Genomic DNA, 26,092 nt, shown 5'->3' on the forward strand with positions numbered 1-26,092 from the left:
ATTTTATGGAAATAGGATTTCGAATTTAGAGAAATATGTAAAAAATATTAGAAAATTAGAGAATAAAGAAGGATTTCAATATTAAATGAAAGCAATAAATATAAAATTTTAAATTTCTGTATGATCTCTGACGACTGGATTCATGCTAATCAGACTTGAAGATTTGTATATAATTAAGAAAAACATGGACTAAGCTGTAAGATCCACTTTTTCTCTAGAATATGCTTAGTTCCTGAAATGATGAAGCACATTCCTTTGTGGTCTGAACAAAATAATATAGCACTTGGGGAGAAAGATGCATCCTAGGAGACCTGCACTGGAAGTCAAGATGGAGAAGACTTCCACGGCCACCATGAGTTTCCCCTTGGTGCTGTGGTAGACAGGGAGGAAGGTGACCCACACACTGAAGAACACCAACATGCTGAAAGTGATGAACTTGGCTTCATTGAATGTGTCAGGCAGGTTCCTGGACAGGTAAGCCATAGTGTAGCTCCCAAGTGCCATGGAGCAGAGGTAAGCCAGGACAGAATGGAAGGCAACAGTGGAGCCCTTGTTGCATATAATAATTATGTGTCCATGTTCAGAGTGAGCATCTGAGTCAATAAAGGGAGGAGAGGTGCTCAGCCAAACTCCACAGAGCACAAGCTGGATGAGGGTGCAGATGGGAATGATGAGGTTAGGAGCCCTTGACATCATTATCCACCTCATCAGTCTCCCTGGAACTGTGACCTTGAAAGCCAGAACCACAGTAATAGTTTTGGCCAAGACTGTGGAGAGAGCCACTGTGAACAGAACTGCAAATGTACTCTGCTGCATGATACAGCTGGCTGTGGTGGGATGGCCAATGAAGAACAATGGACAGAGAAAACAGAAGATCAGAGTGATGAGAAGGATGTAAGAGAGAGCCTGATTGTTGGCCTTGACAATGGGAGTGTGGTGGTACTTCACAAAGACACCAAGAACACCAGCTGTTAGTGAAGAGAAGCCCAAAGCCAAGTAAATGAGTGCCATCCCCAAAGGGTCTTCATAGGACAGAAAAGTCAATGCTTTCTGGAGACAGTGGTTCTGCTCTGCGTTTGCATAATGACTTTCTGGACACCTCACACAATGATCCATATCTACTCAGGAATTAAAGGTATTGTGAGTCTCTGCTCAGGTTCCCATTTTATCTCAAGCCACTTCTCAGCACCAGCTCTCTGGCATTTGCCCACATTTCCATTTCATGTTTCAGACTCATGTAAATCTGTTCTCAATTGTAATAATTAACAAATGATCTCTAATGAATCATTCCAGATCAATACTCCCCATATTCTTTGTTGGACATGAAAAGAACAAGTCTATCCTTCTCATTGCTATACTTGAATGTATTTTCAGTTAAGTGATAATATTTTTTAATTTATATTGACATAAATTATTGAATTAAATTATGTAAACCTGACTTGATCATAGAACCCTCTCCCTCTGAATTCCTTTGGGTGACTTTGTCATGTTAGTTAAGTACATCTTTACATGCCTTGAAATTTCTTTCTAGTAGTTTTGTTTTAATAATCAATATCAAAATTAAAATATTTCCATAGAGTTTATTGAATTCTCCAGTGTGTTTATTCTCTGATAGTGCTTGTGAGAATGAGAATTATTAGGTTCTTGAATGATGGAAAAACTCCCTTTATGAAAATCTTTAATCATTCCCAGGGAGAAAAGATCTACTTAACAGATAGATATAAAACAAATGAAGACCACATGAGAAGAGGAAGAAGCAAAGTGCTAGAGAGGCCCACAGAAATCCACAAAGATACACCCACAACAGACTGCTGGCAATGGTCGAGAGACAGTCCGAATTGACCTACTCTGGTGATGGGATGGCCAAACACCCTAATTGTCGTGCTAGAAACCTCATCCAACTACTGAGGGATCTGGATGCAGAGATCCATGACTAGGCCCCAGGTGGATCTCTGGGAGTCCAATTAGCGAGAATGAGGAGGGTTTATATGAGAGAGAATTGTTGAGACCAAGGTCGGATAAAGCACAGAGACAAATAGCCAAACAAACAGAAACACATGAAATATGAACCAATGGCGGAAGGGTCACCAACTGGATCAGGCCCTCTGAGTGGGTTGATTGGCCTGATCTGTTTGGGAGGCATCCAGGCAGTGGGACCGGGTCCTGTGCTCATTGCATGAGTAGGCTGTTTGAAACCTGGGGCCTATGCAGGGTCCCTTGGCTCGGCCTGGGAGGAGAGGACTGGACCTACCTGGACTGAGTCCACCAGGTTGATCTCAGTCTGTGGGGAAGGCTTTGCCCTGGAGGAGATTGGAATGGGGGGCGTACTGGGGGGAAGGTGAGGGGGGCGGGAGGGGGGAGAACAAGGGAATCTGTGCCTGTATGTAGAACTTAATTGTATTGCAAAATAAAAATTTAAAAAAAAAAACTCTTGTTTTAGTCTTAGTTGGTAATGGTATAATTTTGTGATACTTCATCTTTTCTAATTTGTGAGTTTCATCTTGAATTCAAAACATATAAGTGTCAATGTACTTACTACCTATTTTCATTAAAATAATTCTATTCCATACTTTAATTAAAAACATTCAATATTTTTTCAAAGTGGAATTTGCAATTTAATTGTTGTTGAAAATTCTAATTAAAGACCTACTGAATTCATCTTTTTGCTAGTGTCTATAGACTCTTTTATTCCATTATCAGCATTTTATTTGTTTCTTCTAGAGGTGCCCTCCTGCTATGCTCACACTCTCAAGGCACTATGTCTCTACAGTGTTCTGTGTGTTTACTTCTATTGGTTTCTAAACAGAGCAAGAATGCTTCATATGCACAACCACATATATTCTTTAGTGAAAGCACAGGGTACACAAATCATGACAAATATTTTATAAAGATATAAGTGTGATTTTTTTCAATACAGATACACTTCTTTTTATAGGATTTGAGGCAGAAAATTTACTCTTTTGAAATATTTAGCATTGATCTTTTACTCTTAAGGGGGACCTAGTTTCAGTTTTAAGTACCTACATGGTGGTCAATGCTATCCATGCCTCCACCACCAGGAGATATGAATCCTTCTTCCAACTTTGGTATGCACTAAGCAAGTACATGGACACATACATATATGCAAGCAAAACACTCAGAGATAAAACAAAATGAATGAAAATCTAAAATAAAACATTTAAAAATATGTTCACAGTTAAATCAAATTTGACCTTTCTGATAACCTCTGATAAACATAGAACCATGACTGAAATTATGCATGTAAGGGTCATAAGGATCAAACTATTAAATGTGTGTTAACTATAAACTAAATATGCTTTGAAATACATGAAAAGTCAGGAATTTATAGTGTGTGTGTGTGTGTGTGTGTGTCTGTGTGTCTGTGTGTGTTAAAGGTCATGGTGAATCAGGCAGACTACTCTATTCAGAGTAAAGTTGTTCTCTGAAAGTAACAATGGCTATAGTGTATCAAATAATTAAATCAGGTATTAATTTCAATGGCCTGAGCACCATTTAAACTGATGATTAAAAATGAACCAAAATATTTTTACTTCTAACTTAAAGAATAACTGGACTTATCTCTGCTCTTCCTTCCCAGAACTTGTCCCTCTGCTTAGACATTTCAGAACACTATGAAGAGGTGGGAGGGAATACCCCAGTTAGACTGACACTTACCTGTCTCATTGGAAATCTTGTTGTCTGGACAACTAGTGCAATCATAGCAGCAGGCAGGCTTGCCTTCCTGGGGTGATTTTCTGAATCCAGGAACACAGCTCTTGCTGCACACAGAACGAGGAAGCTGGGAATTAAATATAGAAGAGAAAATATTCAGGAGTGTATAGTTTTAAAACAATAAAGTTTTTTTTAATATTGAACACTGAGTCGGCAAGTTTTTATAATTATTTTAGCAGATTCTTGTTTTGATGCACCACTTCTTTCTAATTTCAATATAGTATACCCATGAAGATCAATGTTTAAATAATGATCAAACGATAATAGAAATCTGAACAATTGTGAACATATAAAAGCTAGGGCAAAATAAGAAGTTTGGTCACTGAGTTCTTGTCTAAATGGGCAACTGTAATGGCATGTGGATACTATTGTGTACTTCCTGAGTGTACACAGCTGGAGTGAGCAGCTTTGTTTTCCAATGGTGATGCTTAATTTACATTTGTCAATCTGACAAGTTTTAGAATTACCATATACACTAGTCTTTGTGAATCTGTGTGAGTGATGATATACATTAGGGTACTTGAAGTGAGAATACTTATTCCACAATTAGGTATCACTATTTCATTGGCTGTTGTTAAAGACTGAAATAAAAACAAAAAGGGATGTGAAGAGCAGTGTTCACATCAATCTATTTCCTGACTGAAGATACAACATGACTCACTTTCTAAGATCCTTGCCAACATGATTGCCTGAATCATTATAAACTGCTCATGCCAAATGTGACCCAATAAAGTCTATATTCTTAAGTTATGTCAGCTTGGTTTTTTTTTGTTGTTGTTGTTGTTTGACAAATTGCTGACTTTTTTTCTATCAGTTAGACATGTAATTGACCCATGCACATGTGCCCTTCATATTATTATGCACTGCCATGAGCCTGAAATTAAATGACCATGACCTGATATTTTCTAACCTGCAAGACAAATTGCTACACTTGTCAAGTGCTTTCAGGACAAGGATGAAATCTTAATAAACAGACACTGTATTTATTACTGGAAATACATGCACAAAGAAAAAAGCACAGAAAAATAAATAATCACGTTACTCAGAATAATGCAATAAAAACTTCCTCATATGACAGTAGTTTTGTGCATACAAATGAGCCTTCTGTAAGGATCCAACTACCATTACAACCATAAACAAATGTTTATTGACATAGAGATCAAAGCAATGAGATAAGATCCAGCCCACCTCTGTAAATCCTATAGCCCACTTTATCATATGATCAGACAGGAAGAGTTGTTGGCCCTGTGGAGCTTTTGGAGAAAATGTTCCAACTTTCATCTTTTGTCTGAGACCATCTGGAAAATTCCAGAGGTTGAAAATGTCATATTCTGCTTCTAATTTCCTTTGTGAATCCAAAACCATAAGTTTTCCAGCACCATTTTTGAAATGGATATTCTTGAGATAAGGGTGAAGCTAAAAGAGATACAGAATTTGATGATGAATTTATTCCCAGAAAGATCAACAGAACCCAATGAAGCAATGGGTCTCATTGTCCTAAATCTCTGATATGAATTGTAAGTTATATCAAACTATAAACACTTTAATGGATGAATATTAAAAATGAATACATCATAATGTTTTTGTTACTTAATTTCAAAGGAAAGAATTCACACACACACAAACACACAGTAATAAGCAAGCAAACAAAATGATTTAATCAATTGTGGTGATGTATTGTGTCCTCTACTATATTGTGCACCCTAATGAAATTTATCTGGGGATCAGAGGAAAAAGCCAGCTACTATACTAAACATAGAGTTCAGGCAATGGTGCACATCCCTTTAATCCTGTCACTAGTGAAGCAGAGTTCCGTCTGGATCTCTGTGAGTTCAAAGCCACCTTGGTGAACAGAGGAAGGCATGGTGACACACGCCTTTAAACCCAGGACTAACCATAGAGGTCTGGAGGTCTGTACAGAGAGACAGGAAATGATGTAGCTAGGCAGAGAGAGGAAGTGAGATGAAGAACAGAAATACATATAGGTGTGGGTATAAAGTAAGTAGGTCTCTTTGGCTGAGGATAACCAACTGGTAAGAACATTACTGACTTCTTCCTGCTTTTCTGATCTCTTGGTATTTACCCCAATATCTGGCTCTGAGTTTTTTATTAATAAGACCTTTAGCAATTTCTCCTACTATCAATGAATGTTGATTTAAGCAAATTTCCACAACAGTAATCTACTCAAAGTTTCAGTTTGTAAATTGGGGTGTTAATGTCCAAAATGAAATAAAATGGTCACTTAGGAATCTAAATCATAGCTTCATAATTTGAACTTTAAGGATCTAATAGAATTTGACCATTAAAGATATAGTTCTCCTATTTCTGTTCTGCAATATACTTAGAGATAATGGGGTTTCAATTGAATATAGAATCATGAGAAGATTCTGAGGATACCTGTAACACAAAGCAGATAATGACATACACACATTTAAACTTTATTGCCACCCATTCAGTCTGAACAATGACATATGTGTCTGCAAAGACATCTAGACAAAGAATTACATACAGTCTCTCAGATGATTTTTGGTAAAACTTGCCACAGTGTGCAATCATGTATTGTGTGCTTTTAGGAAACCTCAATATGTCACAGTATGTTTGATAATATATACAAGAAGAGAAATTACCTCCCAAGGATAGGTATTTACCTCCCCACTTCCATGAGGGTGAATTTCCACTTGTTTCAGAGTCATTTCATGGAGACTGTGAGCCAGAGCATATACAGAATTATATACATTATAACTCTCTTCAGTCATATCCATTTCCAAAGCATTTCCAGGCAACATTTCCAAGGAAGCATTGGGTTGACAGTTACCTAATATTTTACAATTGGGTCCAGAAAAAGAGCAATTGAAATATATGTTCCACAAAAGAGCAAGGATATAGTCTTCTGGATATTTGGAAGGCTTGTATGTCTGGATAAACTTCCTAAAATCAGAAATCTCAGCATGGTGTTGTGCAAAAATGAGACTCCCATGTAATGGATCAAATATGAAATATGGAACATCAGTAGTTACATCCCATTGGGACTTAATGATCCAGACTTTCCAAGTAATTGAATGTATTCCTATATATAATATTAGACCATGTAAATATTGAGTAACATCATAAAGGAAAACAACATTTGCAGATGATTTCAGGATATTTTGATGAATTGTTCTGGATTCATAGCCCGAATAAACCTGGCTGTCCAGAACCATTTCTACAAAAGCTACACACACTCTGTTCCTGTCCATCTCTCTTCTCAAGTGTGATAGAAACTCAGCCCCATTGTGGTCATCTATGAGAATCAGTCCCACCCAGGTCCAGTTGAAATGAACCATCAAAATGACAATGCCATGTGACAGAGACATGTCCTTTTGTGCTGTCTGGTAGAGAGAAGAAAACTGGCCTCTGTCACTTGGGATGTCGTCAAATGGCCCAAAAGTAATCTGAAGGAAATAGGAAACATAAGTGAAAACATTGACATAGAACACAGTTTTAAACATGAGGTGACACTTTGTATTGGTATAGACTACCTTCTGCTCATGGTATTTTAAACTCGCATCTTGTTTCTGAAGATATTTATAGAGAATTTCTTACAAGACACAGAGTTTTCTGAACACCCTGTATAGGCTCCAGTATCGTCCTCTTCTCTATCTCGAGAAAAGTATATGAGGACTGTAGATGTAACCAACAGTCTTTTTAAATAAGAAACACAGAACCAATGCAAAGAAGAAAGCCAAGAGGTCAGAGCTAAGAGCTAAATCCTTACCCTTCCTCCTACGGTGGTACTACCTCTCCGAACTAGGGCTACTTTCTCTGTTAAAGTCCTTATATAGAATTTCTGTTCTGCCTTCTCATCGGTTGTAAACCCAACCACATGACCGCCTCGTCCCGGCCTGTCTGTATAGACTTCCAGGTTTTCCATGATTGGTATTGAGATTAAAGGCATTTGTATCCAATAATGGCTGTATCCCTGAACACACAGAGACCTACTTAGCTCTGCGTACCAAGTGTTGGGATTACAAGCGTACGCCACCACTACCCTGCTTTCCTATGACTTGCTAATAGCTCTGACCTATGGGCAACTTTATTTATTAACGTACAAATAACATTTTAATACAAATAAAATATCACCATAGAGGACATATAACCAAATACCTGATTTGATCTCTTTGATAGATGAATGTCACAGCTTCACCTTTTTACATTGAAAACACACCAAACGTCTGCATTTTAATATGAGTTTCTTATTCCCTCCCAGCCATGTTCCTCACCTGTGGATATTTGTAAAGATTCAGCAGTCTCCCAACTTGTACAGACATTTCCCATGCTGTTCCTGTAATTAAAGCAGCAGCAGCCTTGTTCTTTCTTCTACATGTGTAATTGGGAATGTTTATTCCCATTCCTGTGAGGCAAAATAAAGCTTCCTTCATAATATCCTCTAGATTGCTTTCGACATTATAGAGCTCAAATCCTAGAGATGTGTTGGGTAAAATGTGAGTGTTCCTGTTGATCTCCTCAATGGCAAATATGAAGGCCAAAGAAAACTGGTAGCTCCTCAACTTGAATCTGCAGAGAAGGATTGTCAATATTCATGGCATGGATTCATATCCTAACAGTATGATGCTGGACTACATTGTAGATGATATGGTACCAATGGCTTTTATACCTTCAAAGTTATATATCTAAAAACAATAATTTTTGTTATCATGGGGATTTTTTTGACTGCCATAGTATATAGTAAGTGATGATTTAATTATCTAAAAGACTTGGGTGTGTCTAAAATTTCCTGGCAGGAACCTTGACCTGTACTGATATTAACCTTGGAATCTCTAGTATGGGGAAACACAAATAAAACCCCCTATTTTTTTAAACTTTAGTGATATAATCAGCTGATGGAGACTTCCATCCTTAAAGGCTACCCTGTTCTATACTATAAAAACCTCAAGTCGCCCAACACCACAGCCACTCTGTCTGTACATAGATGGGGAGACTGCATCCTTTCACTTGTTTTGATGAAGGACCAACAATGCTTGTGGGGATGTCTGCCTATGTTGAAAGTATCAATTCCAAAGCAACCTTGGATCTGAACCTGAGAGGGTTTAGGAGTCCAGCACCCAAACACATCTCTTTGAACAACCTTCCCTCTATCCCATGCCATCTTCCTCTCCTTTCTGAGAGCCATACAATGAAGAGCAGAATGACTGAGTGAACTTCCTATAGTTTAACAGCCTACAGTCATAACTTGAATCACCTGGGATACTTTGTGGCAGGTTTTTTGCTATTTCTAACATTTGCCTGCCTTTTTCTTTATCGCTTCACTATGTTCTTACCTCCCACACAAAGTGGATTACATAACAACCTTGAATGCCCTGATGATAGGCGTAATTACATTATCCTGGAGCTGAGTTCAAATTGAACAGAATATATGACGTGCTTTATTGCACACATGACTTGAGGATCCTCATCAAGATGGAAGCAACCATTTGACTTGGAGGCTAAGTTTGCCTAATGATATCATAAAGCAAGCATACTCAATGTGACTTCTTAGGACAATCCAAAATGGTGACCACCATTATATGTCATTGTCCCATTGAGTCCAATAGGATCCACACTCATATATTATATATGACCATGGACAAAATATCTGACCTCTGTGGTGTGTATTTTGTTATTATTGTTTTTCCTTCAGTTTGTTTTAACATTAATATGTTGTTAGATGATATAATTACTAGCTTCTAAAAAGATCCTAATTAAAATCACAAACCTCTACAGAGACTCTAAGGAAGAATTGCCATGTGAGAGAGAAACTGTAGCCAGGAAAGTGCTTCTATTGTAGGCTCTACTGGGTCTCACTGCTAATTCTGACTGGTAAGTCCAAGTCAGTTTTCCTCTAACTGAGGTAAAATGTCCTTTGCCCGTCATGTTTGTTATGTGAATGTCTGCTTTTGTTTCTGCCCAAACAACATGTTGAATAAAGATACTTCTGTGAGGTTTTCCTTTTACAGTGAAAAATATAAAAATCTAATCTCAACCAGCAATAATCATCAAATATTGTTTTTTTAGAATTTGTCTTTTATATTTTTTTTCATAATACCACAAAATTCATTATTTATTTTAAACCCAGGAGGCTTTGAAGAACTTGCAGGTTTAAAGAGGGATTTTCTGTATAGTTACTCACAAAATACCTCTGATGAGTCCTTCTAAATAGAAGATGCTTTCTGAAACATCTTTCAAACCCAAACATGCTCCTGTTTTCCAAATTACCCAGGAATGATTATTTTTTTGGCTTTTTCTTGAACATGTACATTAAAGGCATGAAGATAAAGCATACTCTGAAGCATTGCATAGTGGATAATTATATTTTTAAGGTGCTTCAGTTACATCATGTTAGCATCTGTGTAATTTAACTGAAGTGAGATTCTCAATTAGCAGGTTTTCCTTTCATCTCTTGGATGTAATATCCTCATGGACAGGAAAGTGCCTCCCTCTTTGAGTAGCTATATTCATGCCCATTTTTTTAAAATATAACTGCTTAGCCATTAGCTCCAGTTTATTACTGACTAGCTCTTACACTTAAATTAACCCATAATTCTTATTTATGTTTAGTCACCTAGCTTGGTACCTTTAATCAGTTCTTCCTTGTCATCTTGCTTCCTCTGTGTCTGGCTGGTGAATCCTGACTCTGCCCTTTCTCTTCCCAACATTCTCCTGGTCTGCTCATGCTGCCTATACTTCCTGCCTGGCAACTGGCCAATCAGTGTTTTATTTTTTATTTTTCTTTATTAAGAAATTTTCTACTCACTCTATATACCACCCACAGAACCCATCTATTTCCTCCTCCCATCCCCCAGCCCTCACTCCCAAGACAACCCACATCCCACAAATCAAGGTCTCCTATGGGGAGTCAGCACAGCACAGCACACTAAGCCTAGGGAGGTCCAAACCCCTCCCCATTGCACCAAGGCTGCAGAAGGCATCACACCACAGGCACCAGACTCCCAAAAGCCTGCCCATGCACCAGGGATGGATCCTGATCCCCTGCCAGGGTGCACCCCAAACAATTCAAGCCAAACAACTGTCTTTCTTATCCAGAGGGCCTAGCTCAGTCCCATGGGGGCTCCACAGCCACTAGTCTATAGTTCATGGACTTCAACTAGTGTGGCCGGTCTTCTCTGCATGTCTTCCCATCATGATCTCAAAGTCCCCTGCCTGCAGAATCCCTCCTCTCTCTCACCAATAGGATTCCTGGAGCTCAGCCTGGTGCCTGGCCGTGGATCTCTGCATCTGCCTCCATTAGTCACTGGACAAAGGCTCTGTGATGACAGTTATGGTATTCACTAGACTGGTCACCAGAGTAGACCAGTCCAGCCACCCTCTTGACCACTGCCGTAGTTCAAGGTAGGATCATCTCTGTAGATTCCTGAGAGCCTCGCTGGCACCCTGCCTCTTCCTATTCCCTTGATGGCCTCATCTATCATGGTATGTCCCTCCCTGCCCTCCCATTCTGTCCCTGTTCCAGCTTGACCCTCCCATTTCCCTATGCTCTCATCCCCAACTCCTTGCTCTCCGCTGTTGCTGGAGAATTTCTCTCCAGCTCCCGCCACCAAGTCCCGCCAGTCCCAGAGCCCACTTATAAAATAAACACACAGACTCTTACATTATTTAAACTGCTTGGCCATTAGCTCAGGCCTGTTATTGTCTAGCTCTTACTCTTATATTTAGCCCATTTCTATTAATCTTTACTTTGCCACATGGCTCATGGCTTACTGGTACCTTACATCTTCCTTGTCCTGATGGCGGCTGGCAGTGTCCCCTTCTCAGCCTTCCACTTCCCAGAATTCTTTTCCTTGTCCCGCCTATACTTCCTGCCTAGCCAATGGCCAATCAGTGATTTATTTACTGACCAATCAGCAACACATTTGACATACAGACCATCCCACAGCACTTCCCCTTTTCTTTTCTTAAAAAGGAAGGTTTTAACTTTAACATAGTAAAATTACATATAACAAAACAATTATCAAGCAAGAATTACAGTTACAATATTAAAGAAGAGATCCTATCTATCTTATATTTGTAAGTTTAAGGTTTTATATCTAACTTATCTTTTATTATAACTAAGGAAAATTGTAAGTATCTAGTCTTTAACCACATCAAAGGCCTCAGAAGGATATACTACTACCTGAGAAATGGAGAAGGATATAAGCAACTTTTAGGAGTCTTGTAGGGTAGACAGAGACAGCTGGCAGCCTGGACAGTCATTCAAAGTTCTCTTGTAAAGTTGGGGCATCTGTCTTCAGCCCACAGGCCTAGAGTCTCTTATTCACTTTTCTCTGTGTCCTGTAGAATGTCTGGCAGTTTTCTCTGCAAAGCAGGAACCTGAAGGACCATTTTGTCAAGCAAAGTTCAGTGGTCACCTTTGTATGGGTCCTGCATGTCCAGTTGATCAGGCAGTCCAGGCAAGAACAGTTTCTTGCCCAAATGGCTATTTTTGTCAAGGTGAAGATAAACTCCGTATGGAGTGTCTTCGATGCCCATCCTCCTCTCTGAAGTAAATCGGTGCTGTCAGGAGCAGACATGTCTCACTGTCCAGAAAGTCTAAATTTTTAAAACATTTTAAATGCCATATTCTGTAGGTCTTTGAAGTGTTTGAAGACTACCTATCTATCTGAAATATAACTATGTATACCTAGAAGACTTAACTAACATGGCTACAAATATGATTATCATAGATGACTAATTATTAATCTATTTTTTAATTATCCATTATAATTTTAAATGAGTTACATAAACATAATATCTCAAACAAGAATAGAAATATATATACAGTATAACAAAATTAAGTTTAAATTTGTATCAATAAACTAAAATCTATAGCAATGTAAAACATTTTAAACAAGTTGTTATTCTTTAAAAGTAGGTTCATTAATCTACCCTTTCATCCTATCATATCTAAACTATCCCCCTTTTTGTTTTAGAAAGAGATTGTATTTATAATCAACCTGATTTAAATAAAAATATTGTTTTTTCTCTGTCCCACATCAGAGGGCTCTTCTGATTTGGGACATAAGAATCTCTTAACCATTTTTTTTTTTGAGCAATATGTCTGGGTTTAGAGGGGGAGTGAGCCAATTCCATCTCTAAAGCCAGCTTGGTATATTTGGGAATTTGGGCATAGCTTCTCTTACTACTTCCTGCTGGAGGGGGGCGCTGTATCTTCTGGAGACAGAAAGAAAATTTTAGGATCATGGAGTAGTCCGTGAGGCTGTATATCTGAGCCAGTTGACTTGAAACCATTCTGGATGTTGAATCATCTGGGCCATGGTGTCATTGGAGACCTTTCAGGGGGTCTTGGCTGGTCAAACCTGATGTATCTTAATCTGGAACAAATCCATAGTCTCTGGCTTTCTGTGGAAACAAGAGCAGAGACTCTTTTCCAAAGCAACATATCCTTATATCCAAATTTTGAAGTCAAGGTACCTTTAAAATATACATTTTGGCATAACTCAACAGCTTTTACAATCAAATGTTTTTCTGCAGTTACGAATATCAAAGAGAACATAATCCAGATTCTCTGTGTGGTAGTCATCTTTACGTGGCTTATTTTTTTATATTAGCTTGAGCCTATTCCTTTTAAACTGCAGCCTTCTAAGCCTGAAACGGCACAGTGGCTGCTGGCTCCGCCCATTTCAGCTTCCCAACATGGCGGTGGTCCGCTTTCCACCAGCTCTGGGAGCCGTAACTCTCAGAAATAGTGGGTCTACAGTTTTACCAAAGTAGCGTGTAGCCCAGAAACCTCTTTTTTTGTTTTGTACTAGCAAAGGCTAAATCCACCACACAGTTTAATGTGCTATTTGCAGAGGCCTCATTCCCAGCATACTGCAGGTCGAGAGCACACGCTAGGAACCCGCCAGTAGCTCAAACCGGCAGCTGCCGCTTATTTGAGAGAGACAATTAGGAAGCTGTTTTTAGGTCCGTTTTAGAATCTTTTTTCTAAGTTTTTAGGTGGAAACTCTTGCCACCACGTTGGACGCCATTTGTTGCTGGAGAATTTCTCTCCAGCTCCCGCCACCAAGTCCCGCCAGTCCCAGAGCCCACTTATAAAATAAACACACAGACTCTTACATTATTTAAACTGCTTGGCCATTAGCTCAGGCCTGTTATTGTCTAGCTCTTACTCTTATATTTAGCCCATTTCTATTAATCTTTACTTTGCCACATGGCTCATGGCTTACTGGTACCTTACATCTTCCTTGTCCTGATGGCGGCTGGCAGTGTCCCCTTCTCAGCCTTCCACTTCCCAGAATTCTTTTCCTTGTCCCGCCTATACTTCCTGCCTAGCCAATGGCCAATCAGTGATTTATTTACTGACCAATCAGCAACACATTTGACATACAGACCATCCCACAGCACTCCGCCACACCCCTACACCCAGTCTGCTCATGTAGACTTCATCCACTCCTCCTTTGCTAGGCCATCCATGTGTCCCTCCTAGGGTCTTTCCCTGTTACCTAGCCTCTCTGGATCTATGGGTTGCAGTCTGGCCATCCCTTCCCTCACATCTAGTATCCACTTATGAGTGAGTAATACTGTGTTTGTCTTTCTGAGTCCAGGTTACCTCACTCAGTATGATATTTTCTAGTTCCATCCATTTGCCTGCAAATTTCATGATATTGTTTTTTACTGCTGAGTAGTACTCCATTGTGCATATGTGCCACATTTTCTTGATCCATTCTTCAGTTGAGGGGCATCTAGGTTGTTTCCAGGTGCTTTCAATTATGAATAATGCTGATGTGAACACAGTTGAGCATGTGTCCTTGTGGTATGATTGAGCATTCCTTGGGTATATGCCCAAGAGTGTTATAGCTGGTTCTTGAGGAAGACATTTCAGATTGTCTGAGAAATCACCATACTGATTTCCAGAGTGGCTGTAGAAGTTTGTATTCCCACCAACAGTAGAGGAGTGTTCCCCTTGCTGCACATCCTCTCCAACATAAGCTGTCTTCAGTGTTTTTGATCTTAACCATTCTGACAGGTGTAAGATGGTATCTCAGAGTTGTTTTGATTTGCATTTCGCTGATGACTAAGGATGTTGAGCAATTCCTTAAATGTCTTTCAGCCATTTGAGATTTCCGTTAAGAATTCTGTTAAGCTCTGTAGACAATTTTTTAATTGGATTGTTCAGTATTTTGAAGTCTAGCTTTTTGAGTTCTTTATATGTTTTGGAGATCAGCCTTCTGTCAGATATGGGGTTGGTGTGAAGATCTTTTCCCATTCTGTAGGCTGTCATTTTGTTTGACACATTATTGACCATGTCCCTTGCTCTACAAAATCTTCTCAGTTTCAGATCCCATTTATTAATTGTTGCTCTCAGTGTCTGTGCAACTGGTGTTATATTTAGGAAGTGGTCTCCTGTGCCAATGCGTTCAAGACTACTTCCTACTTTCTCTGATATCAAGTTCAATGTAACTGGCTTTATGTTGAGGTCTTTGATCCACTTGGACTTGAGTTTTGTGCATGTTGACAGATATGGATCTATTTGCAATCTTCTGCATGATGACATCCAGCTTTGCTAGCACCATTTGTTGAAGATGCCTTCTTTTTTCCATGGTACAGTTTTGGCTTCTTTGTTGAAAATCATATGTTCATAGGTGTATGGATTAATGTCAGGGTCTTGAATTCGATTCCATTGGTCCACATGTTGGTTTTTATGCTAGTACCAAGCTGTTTTTATTACTATAGCTCTATAGTAGAGCTTGAGGTCAGAGATTATGATGCCTCCAGAAGTTGCTTTATTATACAGGAATCTTTTAGCTATGCTAGGTTTTTTGTTTTTCTATATAAAGTTAAGTATTTTTCTTTCCAATGTGTGAAGAATTGTGTTGAGATTATGATGGGGATTGCATTGAATCTGTAGATTGCTTTTGGTAAGATTGCCATTTTTACTATGTTAATCTACCTACCCATGAGCATGGGAGATCTTTCCATTTTCTGATATCTTCAATTTCTCTCTTCAGAGACTTAAAGTTCTTATCATACAGGTCTTTCACTTGTTTTGTTAGATTTACCCCAAGGTGTTTTATATTATTTGTGGCTATTGTAAAGGGTAATATTTCTCTATTTCTTTCTCAGCCTGTTTGTCATTTGTATATAGGAGAGCTATTAAGTTTTTTGAGTTAATCTTGTATCATGCCTCCTTACTGAAGGAGTTTATCAGCTGTAGGAGTTTCCTGCTAGAACTTTTTGGGTCACTTATGTATACTGTCATATCGTCTGCAAATAGGAAAGTTTGACTTCTTCCTTTCCAATTTGTTTCCCCTTAATCTCCTTTTGTTGTCTTATTGCTCTATCTAGAACTTCAAGTACTATGTTGAATAAGTATGGGGAGAGTGGGCTGCCTTGTCTTGTTCCTGATTTTAGTGGAATCACTTTGAGTTTCTCTCCATCTACTTTGATGATGGCTGTCGGCTTGTTGTAAATTGTCTTTATTATGTGTTGTTATGCTCCTTGTATTCCTGATATCTCTAGAACATTTATCATAAAGGGATGTTGGGTATTTCAATTTTTTGTATGTGTTGAGATTTGATTTGTGACCAAACATGTTGTCGATTTTGGAGAAGGTTCCATGGGGTGCTAGGAAGAAGGTATATTCTTTTGTGTTAGGGTAGAATATTCTATAGATATCTATTAAGTCCATTTGAGTCATACTGTCTGTTAGGTCCCTTATTTCTCTGTTAAGTTTCTCTCTGGCACACCTGTCCATTGGTGAAAGTGGGGTATTGAAGTCTCTCACTACTAATGTATGAGGTTTGATGTGCATTTTAAGCTTTAGGAATGTTTCTTTTACAAATGTAGGTGCCCTTGTATTTGGGGCATAAATATTCAGAATTGAGACTTCATCTTGTCGGATTTTCACCATGATAAATATATAATGTCCTTCCTGATCTCTTTTGATTGATTTTAGTTTGAATTCTATTTTATTAGATATTAGGATAGCTACACCAGCTTGCTTCTTAAATCCATTTTATTGAAAAGTCTTTTCCCATACTTTTATTCTGAGGTAGTGTCTGTCTTTGAAGTTGAGGTGTGTTTCTTGTATGCAGCAGAAGGATGGATCTTGTTTTTGTATCCATTCTGTTAGCCTGTGTCTTTATATATGTGAACTGAGACCATTGATATTAATGGATATTAATGACTAGTGATTGTTAATTCCTGTTATTTTTGGTAGTAGTGTTGTATGTTTCTCTTCTTTGGTATTTGTTGGTATGGGACTATCTTTTGCCTGTGTTTTCATGGGTGCATCTAAATTCCTTAGGTTGGATTTTTTCTTCTAGTGCTTTCTGTAGGGCTGGATTTGTGGAAAGATATTGTTTGAATCTGGTTTTATCATGGAATATTTTGTTTACTCCATCTATGTTGATTGAGAGTTTTGCTGGGTGTAATAGTCTAGGTTGGCATCCATGTTCTCTTAGGGTCTGCATAACTTCTGTCCAGGACCTTCTGGCTTTTAGAGTCTCCATTGAGAAGTCAGGTGTTTTTCCTATGGGTCTGCCTTTATATGTTACTTGGCCTTTCTCCTTTCCAGCTCTTAGTATTTTTTCTTTATTCTGTACATTTAGTAGTTTGATTGTTATGTGGCAAAGGGGACTTTTTTTTGGATCCAGTCTATTTGGTGTTCTGTAACCTTTGTATATCTATAGGCATTTCCTTCTTTAAGTTGGGAAAGTTTTCTTCTATGATTTTGTTGAATATATTTTCTGTGCCTTTGAGTTTGTATTCTTCTCCTTCTTCTATCCCTATTATTCTTAGGTTTAGTCAGTTTATATTTGTTATATTTTTGTGCATAAACTGTCCACATGAAATTATGTTTTGTTTTTTATATCATGTATTTAATCACAAAATAGTTATAAGTAAATGCTCCAGAAAAGAATAATAGTTGACTTGGCTCTAGGTTATTTTGTTCATAGTAATACTCAACTTAAAAAAAACTTAAATAAAATATGTATTTAATCAACCTGACCACATAGGTAAAATAAATAGAAATGACTATGTTCCTGAACACTTCTTTGGAAAAACTAACCTGAGATTCAACATGTAAATTTAATGTGTACTTTAAGTCAAAGAGATATGGTATCACACAGTTCTGGTCAAAATGATATCTCCTTGATGCTTATCCCAAATCTAGTTCTACAATGTGGTTCATGTCCCTTAAGGTTATCAATTACCTTTATGATATTATTGCTCCTAAACCAGGATATGTTGCTCATATTAGAAAATAGTCATCATTTATGTACAAGTCAGTTGTATCTGTGCTTTTAAATGTGACATATATGTATATATATACATATATACATTATATATATGAATGCATATACAGAAATAAATATTTTAATGATTCTAAGTGAAGTGTCCACAAATATAGAAATACAAATTTGTAAATCTAAAAAAATAAAAGCAGATAGTCATCACCTCAAAAGGTTAACTTCTAACAATGGCTCTCTGCTTGTAGCCACCTCCTCTGTCAACAGCCAATGGTAACTTTTAAACCCTTTGCCCATTATAGCCAACAAAAGCATGGACCAAAAGTTAACTTCTTATAGTTGTTTCTATGTGACTTTTAGTATGCATCTCATACTTGATGTTTCTACTTGACTCTTATCATGAACTCTGTGCCTGATGTTTACTTTTGCTATTAAAAGGGGGTTGAAACCCTCCCCCTTTACCACAGCTTCATAATCCTAAACTCTGGCTGTGGTCTCAGGTAGCTGATAAGCTGATAAGCTCCTGCAGTGATTTTTTTAATTTTCTTTTCTGGAATAAAGTTTTCTTCTGGTTTAATAGACTTTTGTGGTCTGTCCCCCATTATTCTATTATTATGCTGCACTGGACCTAACAATAACAATATTTCTCACCAATAAAGCATCATTATAACAAATAAAAGAATAAATGTGTTTCTGAAGATCCTACATGGTGATTTTGTTCAATCACTCAACTTAAACAACAGTCATCTTCATTCCTTTGAAGAAGAAAATTACCTCAGAGGGACATCTTAATAGTTAATACAAACTGACAAAATAAGAAGCTGGCTTGACAATATTTTTAAACAATGGAAGGGGGATACTATTTATAAAATGATAAATTATCTTCATACATACTGAGTAAAGAATTTTCAGTGTAACCAGCTCTAGGTCATCACACTGTCATCAGAAAGACCTTACTTATTTTCTGTAAGTAAGCCCTATGAAATTGTGAGTTCCCAATAGTGAATTTTGATGAGAATGAAACTTGTTGTCATTGAGAACTTAAAGAGAAGGGATAAACATTACTTGAGCACCTCCCATTGTAAGAATATTCTCACAATACATAGTAAATTTATTTGTTAAATCTCCTATGTCTCATGCTCTGTCTATTTGGTTATTAATCACATCAAAAGGATGTATGATTGTGTGTCCATTTGGCAAAGGGTGTACTTGTAATGTCTATTCTTGTTTATCTACCTAACTATATATTATATGGATCTTAGTGGTAGGGAGACATTCTTTTAATCCAGGTATTTTACACACTTCCCTAATCTAGATCCATAGGCAGGATGACATGTCTTTATTGAGGATCATATATGATGGAAGCCTACATATGGACATGGAAGTAGGAAACTTTTGGTTTTTGCCTGCTTGCTATCATCCCACTACCAAGACCATTCAATCACTGTAATTACTATCATTAGAACCTAAGTCTTCTAGATTCCATATCAAGATATCTGGATTTGAAATTTCTGCCCCTGTGATTTATCTTGATAGCCTACATCATGTAATCAAAGGACTCTATGTATACATGTAAACCAGTAAAGCTAAAAAATGTATTCATTGATTAGTAATGCACAAAATAATAGCTACACTGGCAACAGAGATAAAATAAAACCTAATATGCACAATAAATAAAAAAACATGTAAATAGAAAAAAATAATATATTGATAGAATTTTAAAGCTGGTTCAAAAGTATTCATGCTATAATATATTATACAAATTCAACAAATACACACATACACAAACACACACACACATGCATGAGAAGAGCTGGAAAATAGAATGTTCTCATCATGAAGAAATGGTTAATATTTTGTAGAAATGTGTATCTAGTTATATAAACATATTTAAATGAATATAAATTTATACTGAAAATAATAAATAAAAATAAAATTGAAAAATGTATTTAAATTATGAAAAATAACAATAATTAAAAACAAAAAATGATTAAAACATTATTCACAGTGGTAGAAAGTCTCCAAGACTGAGTGCAGAGTTTTCTGGAATGAGACCAGAAGTGAAATTCTGTCATTTTATTTCTATTTTAAAAGTTTGATGAGCCTCCAAAATGATTTTCACAACATCTGTATACATTGTAAGGCCCACAAACATCAAATGATTTCTCTTTGCTGGCAAACTTTCAAATTCTTATGGTTAGATTTTTTTATGATAGCCATTATTCCAGGGTAAGCTGGTACTTATAGGTAGTTGTAATTACCTTTACACACTAATAGTACAGCCAAATATTTTTTAAGCAAGGAGGAAAATGAGCAGTTGAGGACAAACAGCTTACACAATAAAGGCAGCTGAGAGGCTGGGTATCAACATATCAACATATAAGAGAGTGAAAAGGGAACATTTTCCTCCATATTGTATAGGAATCATTTCAAAATGATCACAATCCTTAGCTTAAAACATGAAACATTGAATGTGATAGGAGAATACACACCTAATAATTGTCGAGACATTAATGTAGGCAAGAACTTACTGAAGAGAATGACAATGTTACACAAAATAGCCACAGATATCAAAAGATGTAACCATACAAAGTGAAGATGCAACTAACAAAACTAAACAGAAAAATATTTTGTACAGAAGAAAAAACCCTATCATCAGGAAATCATGTAAAGGGAGAAAACATGCTTCATTAACGTGAACAGATTCTGTGCCAAAGAAAAATACATACAACTAGTACCTACTTTAAAAAGTTTTTAACATCACTGATCATCAGATATATGCAAAAACTAAAAAAAAATTTCGCATTGATTATTTCGAGTATTTTGAGTAGCGTAATGATGTTTCAAGATACTGAGATACAAAGAGACTAAGTACAAAAATATCCACTATGGATTATTGAGTAGTTCCCATTTCATATCATTTATATTGAAAAATCAAAAAAAAGATAGAATATGTTAGAAATTCAGTTAAAAGAATGATATGAATGACTTGAAAAATTAATGGGTGGTAAAACCATTGATATTTCAGGGATCTTTAAATGACATGCAGTTTATATTATTAATGAGGGTGCATGGACTAGAAGAATTGATGTGGTCATATTTTTAGACAGTGGGCATACATGAGAAAAATGAATAATCAAGATAAGGGCGGAAAGCTTTTGATCAATTTAGAAATTCATATTTTTATTTCACAAATAGAAATATAAAAGCTATTTGAAATGAACATAACATTGTGAAAATTTTTAGAACAACCACAAAGCAAACATTATGTCCTATATTGTGAAATATTATGTTAAATGTATGAATAAGGTGTTTATTAGGAAGAAAACAGCTAATTAGAAACATTATCAAGTCCAAACTACAAGGAATATATTCTCCATGAAATTAAAAACCTTCTCTAATGCAAAGGACTCTGTCAAAAGGACAAAACAGCAGCCTACAAAATGGGAAAATACCTTCACAAACTGCATATCAAAGGGCTGATATCCAAAATATATTAAAACTCAGGAAACTAAACAGTGAGAGACCAAATAATCCAATTCAAAAAAGGGAAAGGGACCTAAACAGAAATTCTCAACAGAGGAATCTCAAAAGGCTGAGAGTCACTTAAAGAAATGTTCAACACCTTAGCCATCAGCCAAAGGCAAATGAAAAGAACATTGGTCTTCTAACTTACACATGTCAGAATGGCTAAAATCATAAACTCAAGTAACAACTAAACATAGTGAGAATGTGGGGATATATATATATATATATACATATATATATGTATATATATTATAATTGTCTTTTAAATTAAGACCTCATGAAGGTAAAATAAAATTAGAGATTAAGACATAAAAAATATAATAGCAATAGAATATATTCCTGGTCACACATTCAATGTACTTTTTGTTATGATTATCAGAAAGAAAATACTTGTGTGGATCCAATCAAAATGTGAGGAGAATGAAGTAAGAGGGGAAAAGACAAAACAAACCCACTTTCCACATATAGTCACATAGGCACATTCATGGGAATGGAGTTCTGCCACCATATTTGCTGTGTCTATTTCAGACTAAGCTGTCAAAAAATTCTTATGTCTATCAACTTTTCCTCCTTGATCATGTTACCTGTTCTATATTCCAGGCCTGATAACTTAGCACTACATCCAGGTTTCAGCAAAAACACAATTGTATTTCAAGGACCTAAATGTATCTTTACTCCTAATTGTCTATCTGCTGACTCTCCTCCTGTACCTTGCTTGCACATTTTCATTTCACAGGGTTTTGTTCTAAATGGAATGCAAGCTATCTCCCTCCATTTGAGAACTTAATAGGAGGATTCTAAAGCCACAAAAATGTCTGCATGGAATAAAATAAATCTTATATCCTTCGCAAAGAAGACATTTCTCTCCAGCAGAGTCCTCTCCATAGGACAGAGTCTATGACTTTGTCTGCAAATCCCCTCTAATCCTGCAGGCAACAAACTAAGAAACAACCCTCAGAGGTCACCAACATTTATGTGCCTACAGAACAGACATATACCGGTTGTAAATAATTAGAAACACTGGAAAGAAATAGAATCGTGTAAAAGTAACAGAATCTAAAGGATTACTAATCAAAATTATACATACATATTGTAAGTCATTTTAGCAGATAAAGTCCACAAAGCAAATTCTCATATTCTGACTTCCAAAACAGCAGTAGTTAGCACAGGCAGTCCCTCTCTCTACCATCACACAAAGACTCTGTAGTCACTGCAATGTATGGCATTATTTCATCCCCAAGGAGAAAAACTACACTTTGAAAAATCCCCAAAACAACATGTCAGCTTTTTAAAAATATTCTGTCTGCAGAGAAAGTCATGAAAATGTCCCACACCTGAAAAGGTAAAAGCAAGGCAGAGGAATGTAGAGAGATTCACCTTATCAAGTGTGTAAAATAACATGAATTAAAACAAACTTTTCTTTCTATGAGAGAAGAAAAAAGGCATACCTGAAAAAAGTTTTTTGAATAGAAGAAAGGGAATGACAACATGAGAAATTAAAGTTAAATTCATGTGAAACCAAACTTACTTGAAGACAATGAAATCTGAATTCGAAAAAGAGTAAATTTCAAAAAAACTTACTTTATCATAAGTTTATCTTCGCATCTAAAAGCATATATTTTCTTGCATTGATAACTAAAAAGTGAAAAAAGTGCGGCAAATGTCACATTTCCATCAGTGTGTAAAGGATTTAGTGGCTTTAAATTGCACTGAAAATCATTAAAGGTATAAAAAGGAACAAGAGTCTCCAGGAGCAAGAGAAGAAAAATCCAAGAGAACATCATGAAATAGTAGTGTCTACCACACTGTAAGCATGGGGACACAGATCCCAATGTGCTCAGCTGCTACATATAGAGATCATGTTTTTGTGAGCAGAAGAGTTGGTAATATTTTTGGTGATTAAAATCATTATTCTAATCACATATATTTTTGACAAGCCTCTTCTAAACTCGATGGAGAATTTTGGACAATTTTCTTTCCTGAGATTTCCCATCTGAGACACTGCACTCAAGATAAAAACAAGCTTCAAAATACATTTGGGAATCTTCTTGAATCCCAGGCCCCACGATTTCCAGAAGAAAGAACATCAAGACCCAAGGGAAGAGTCGTCTTGAATAGATTTGGCAAGAGCTCTATGTCACAAAAGTTACATGAGACAGTGACTCAGGATGATGCAAAGACCATGCAAGGGAGGATGCCAGGGGAGATGAGACAGAAAACATCCTGGAAATGTCCCAAACAGGCAGGGCTCAATGAAAATAAGCAAGACAGCTTGATCTTTAAAACTGATTATTCCCTTTGGCAATATAACTTGCCAATGTTCTGGATGAATCTAAAATCACTTTTTTACAAATCTTACATGTCTGCATATCAATATTTCTTCCATGTCTCTCTATACCTCAATAGTTATCTGTAAAACTGTTAGTTATCTGGGAAACTGATAGGCTGAATTCATGAATTACAAATTAATAGCTCAATCAATGGTCAGATTAAGTTTTCTATTTACATTTTGAACTCAGACCTACTGTGCTATTGTGTGTTTATTCAATGTTGAAATGTTCAGGTAATATAAAATCCCAAACCCTCCCTACATCCAGAGAAATGATTCAGAGACTATTTATGTTTTCTTTAGTGTGGTGTGTTGAATGTACCCCTTCCATTTTTCCTAGGTAAATAAATAAATAAATAGATAAATAGATAAATAAAAGCTTATATACTCCATGCATCATGTATAAAGTGTTTATTCATAATACTTTAAATTAAGTCAAACTTAGGAGCAGAAAGTGCTATAATTGTAAATTTTATTTCACCTGTGCAAATATACCAAACATGTTAGTCATAACTACACATTGATTCCACTCTATTACTTCATAGAACCTAAGTTGCTAAGTTGAATATAGCAGCTAGCTTCTAACCTGAGTACTGCCACACACTTCAATATTCATCTTCAGAATAAAAGAGAGAGTTCTGAAAACAATATTTACTGAATGTCACAGGCATCTACAGTTTTACTATCTTGACCTAGGTTATAAGTGAGTCTATATTTGTGTCTCCCAGAGGGCTATGTTAAGCCTCTAAACTTTGATACCTGTGACTTTTAATTAAAAATGTGTAACTTTATAGGTTATCAGTAGTTAAGGTCATTATTATTGGACCAGATGTGGCTGGAAAGACCAATGTCCAAGACAGGGAACATGGAAGCAAGAACTGCTGAGACTTTGTGATCTGACTCTCACAGAAACCTAGTCTATCTTATTCAGAGGTTCAGAATATAAGCAGGATCAAGGAAACCTTCAGCTTGAATTTCTGTGTTTCAGATTTATGGGAGAAATTGGTGATGTATTGTGTCCCCCAATCACTGTAACTCCCAGTAAAATTTACCTGAGGATCAGAGGAAAAAGCTAGTATCATAGAAGTCAGGCAACGGTAGCACACAGAACTTGGCAGGAAGAGGAAGAGATGTAGCTGGGCTCCAAGAGCAAATAAAAACCAGGACAGCTGTGAGTTCGAGGCCAGCCTGGTCTCCAAAGCGAGTTCCAGGAAAGGCGCAAAACTACACAGAGAAACCCTGTCTCGAAAAACCAAAAAAAAAAAAAACCAAAAAAAAAAAAAAAAACCCAGGACAGAAAGGTATACAGGTGTGGGTAGTCAGGAAATAGCTTGCTTTGGAAGCTGCAGAGTTGGTAAGGTGAGGTTAGCTATGGCTTTTCCTATTCCTCTGTTCTCTCTCAGACTTTAATCCCAATATCTGGCTCTTGGTTTTTTTATTTAATAAGACCATTTAGCAATTTGTCTACAATAGGTGCTCCAATGATTGAGGCAAGAATTCAATAAAAAGCCTCTTGTGGCCTTACAGTCCCCTGGCTCAGGCCAGAGCTGCATGTCTCAGGCCATAACTGCACGCAGATGGATCTCCACCCTACCTTGGCCAGAGGAGTCTCTTTGGCTTTTTGCTCCTGGTGGGTGGTGTGCTTTCTCTAGATTCCCATCTGAGACTGCCACCATATTAGGTAACTGCTTTGAATTTCCCTCAGACTTCTACTCTTCTATGCAGTCAACAGAATTGGTAAGTCAATTAACATATCTTAAAGGGAAAAATTAATTAAAAGAGAATTTTTTTCCCACATTATAAAATGGAAAACATTTTTACAATGGAAGGAATTTAGTGTCTGTTTGATAAAACATTGGTCATTCTGAAAGTGGAACAATTAAATGAGAGGATAATTAATGTTGATGGAATAAATGTAACATCAATTATGAATATTATTTATTTAATCATTTTTATTTTAGCAATAAAAAGGCTGGCCAATTTGAATAAAAAGATAAAAGCTTTAGAAAAACCTGTTAAAATGAATTATAGGGAAAGTAAGACCCAGACAAGAAAATTTAAAGGTGAACCTATCTCAGGATTGAATTATACCGTTACAGAGAAACAGCCTGTTTTCAAACAATCAAACTTAATCTATCCACTAACATTGCAGGAACTGCCAAATGCTCAAGGGTGTGTATAAGCTAACTGGACTCCAGTAGAAAAAAATAGATTTAAGGAGATTTAAAGAAGCTATAGTATCATATGATATGCATTT

General features: G+C 36.7%; 1 protein-coding gene across 1 annotated transcript; it reads right to left on the reverse strand.

Moving 5' to 3' along the window:
• Window positions 1–225: 225 nt before the first annotated feature.
• Window positions 226–25,511, reverse strand: LOC131897932 (vomeronasal type-2 receptor 116-like). The gene is made up of 7 exons (XM_059248965.1): window positions 25,430–25,511; window positions 23,035–23,050; window positions 7,992–8,286; window positions 6,360–7,163; window positions 4,921–5,148; window positions 3,676–3,799; window positions 226–1,118 (listed from the first exon to the last, which is right to left on the reverse strand). The coding sequence occupies exons 1-7, from the start codon at window positions 25,509–25,511 to the stop codon at window positions 226–228; spliced, it is 2,442 nt and encodes an 813-aa protein (XP_059104948.1).
• Window positions 25,512–26,092: the final 581 nt, after the last annotated feature.

The sequence above is a fragment of the Peromyscus eremicus genome, chromosome 23, assembly GCF_949786415.1.
Source record: "Peromyscus eremicus chromosome 23, PerEre_H2_v1, whole genome shotgun sequence".
In the NCBI taxonomy this organism is placed as follows: Eukaryota; Metazoa; Chordata; class Mammalia; order Rodentia; family Cricetidae; genus Peromyscus; species Peromyscus eremicus.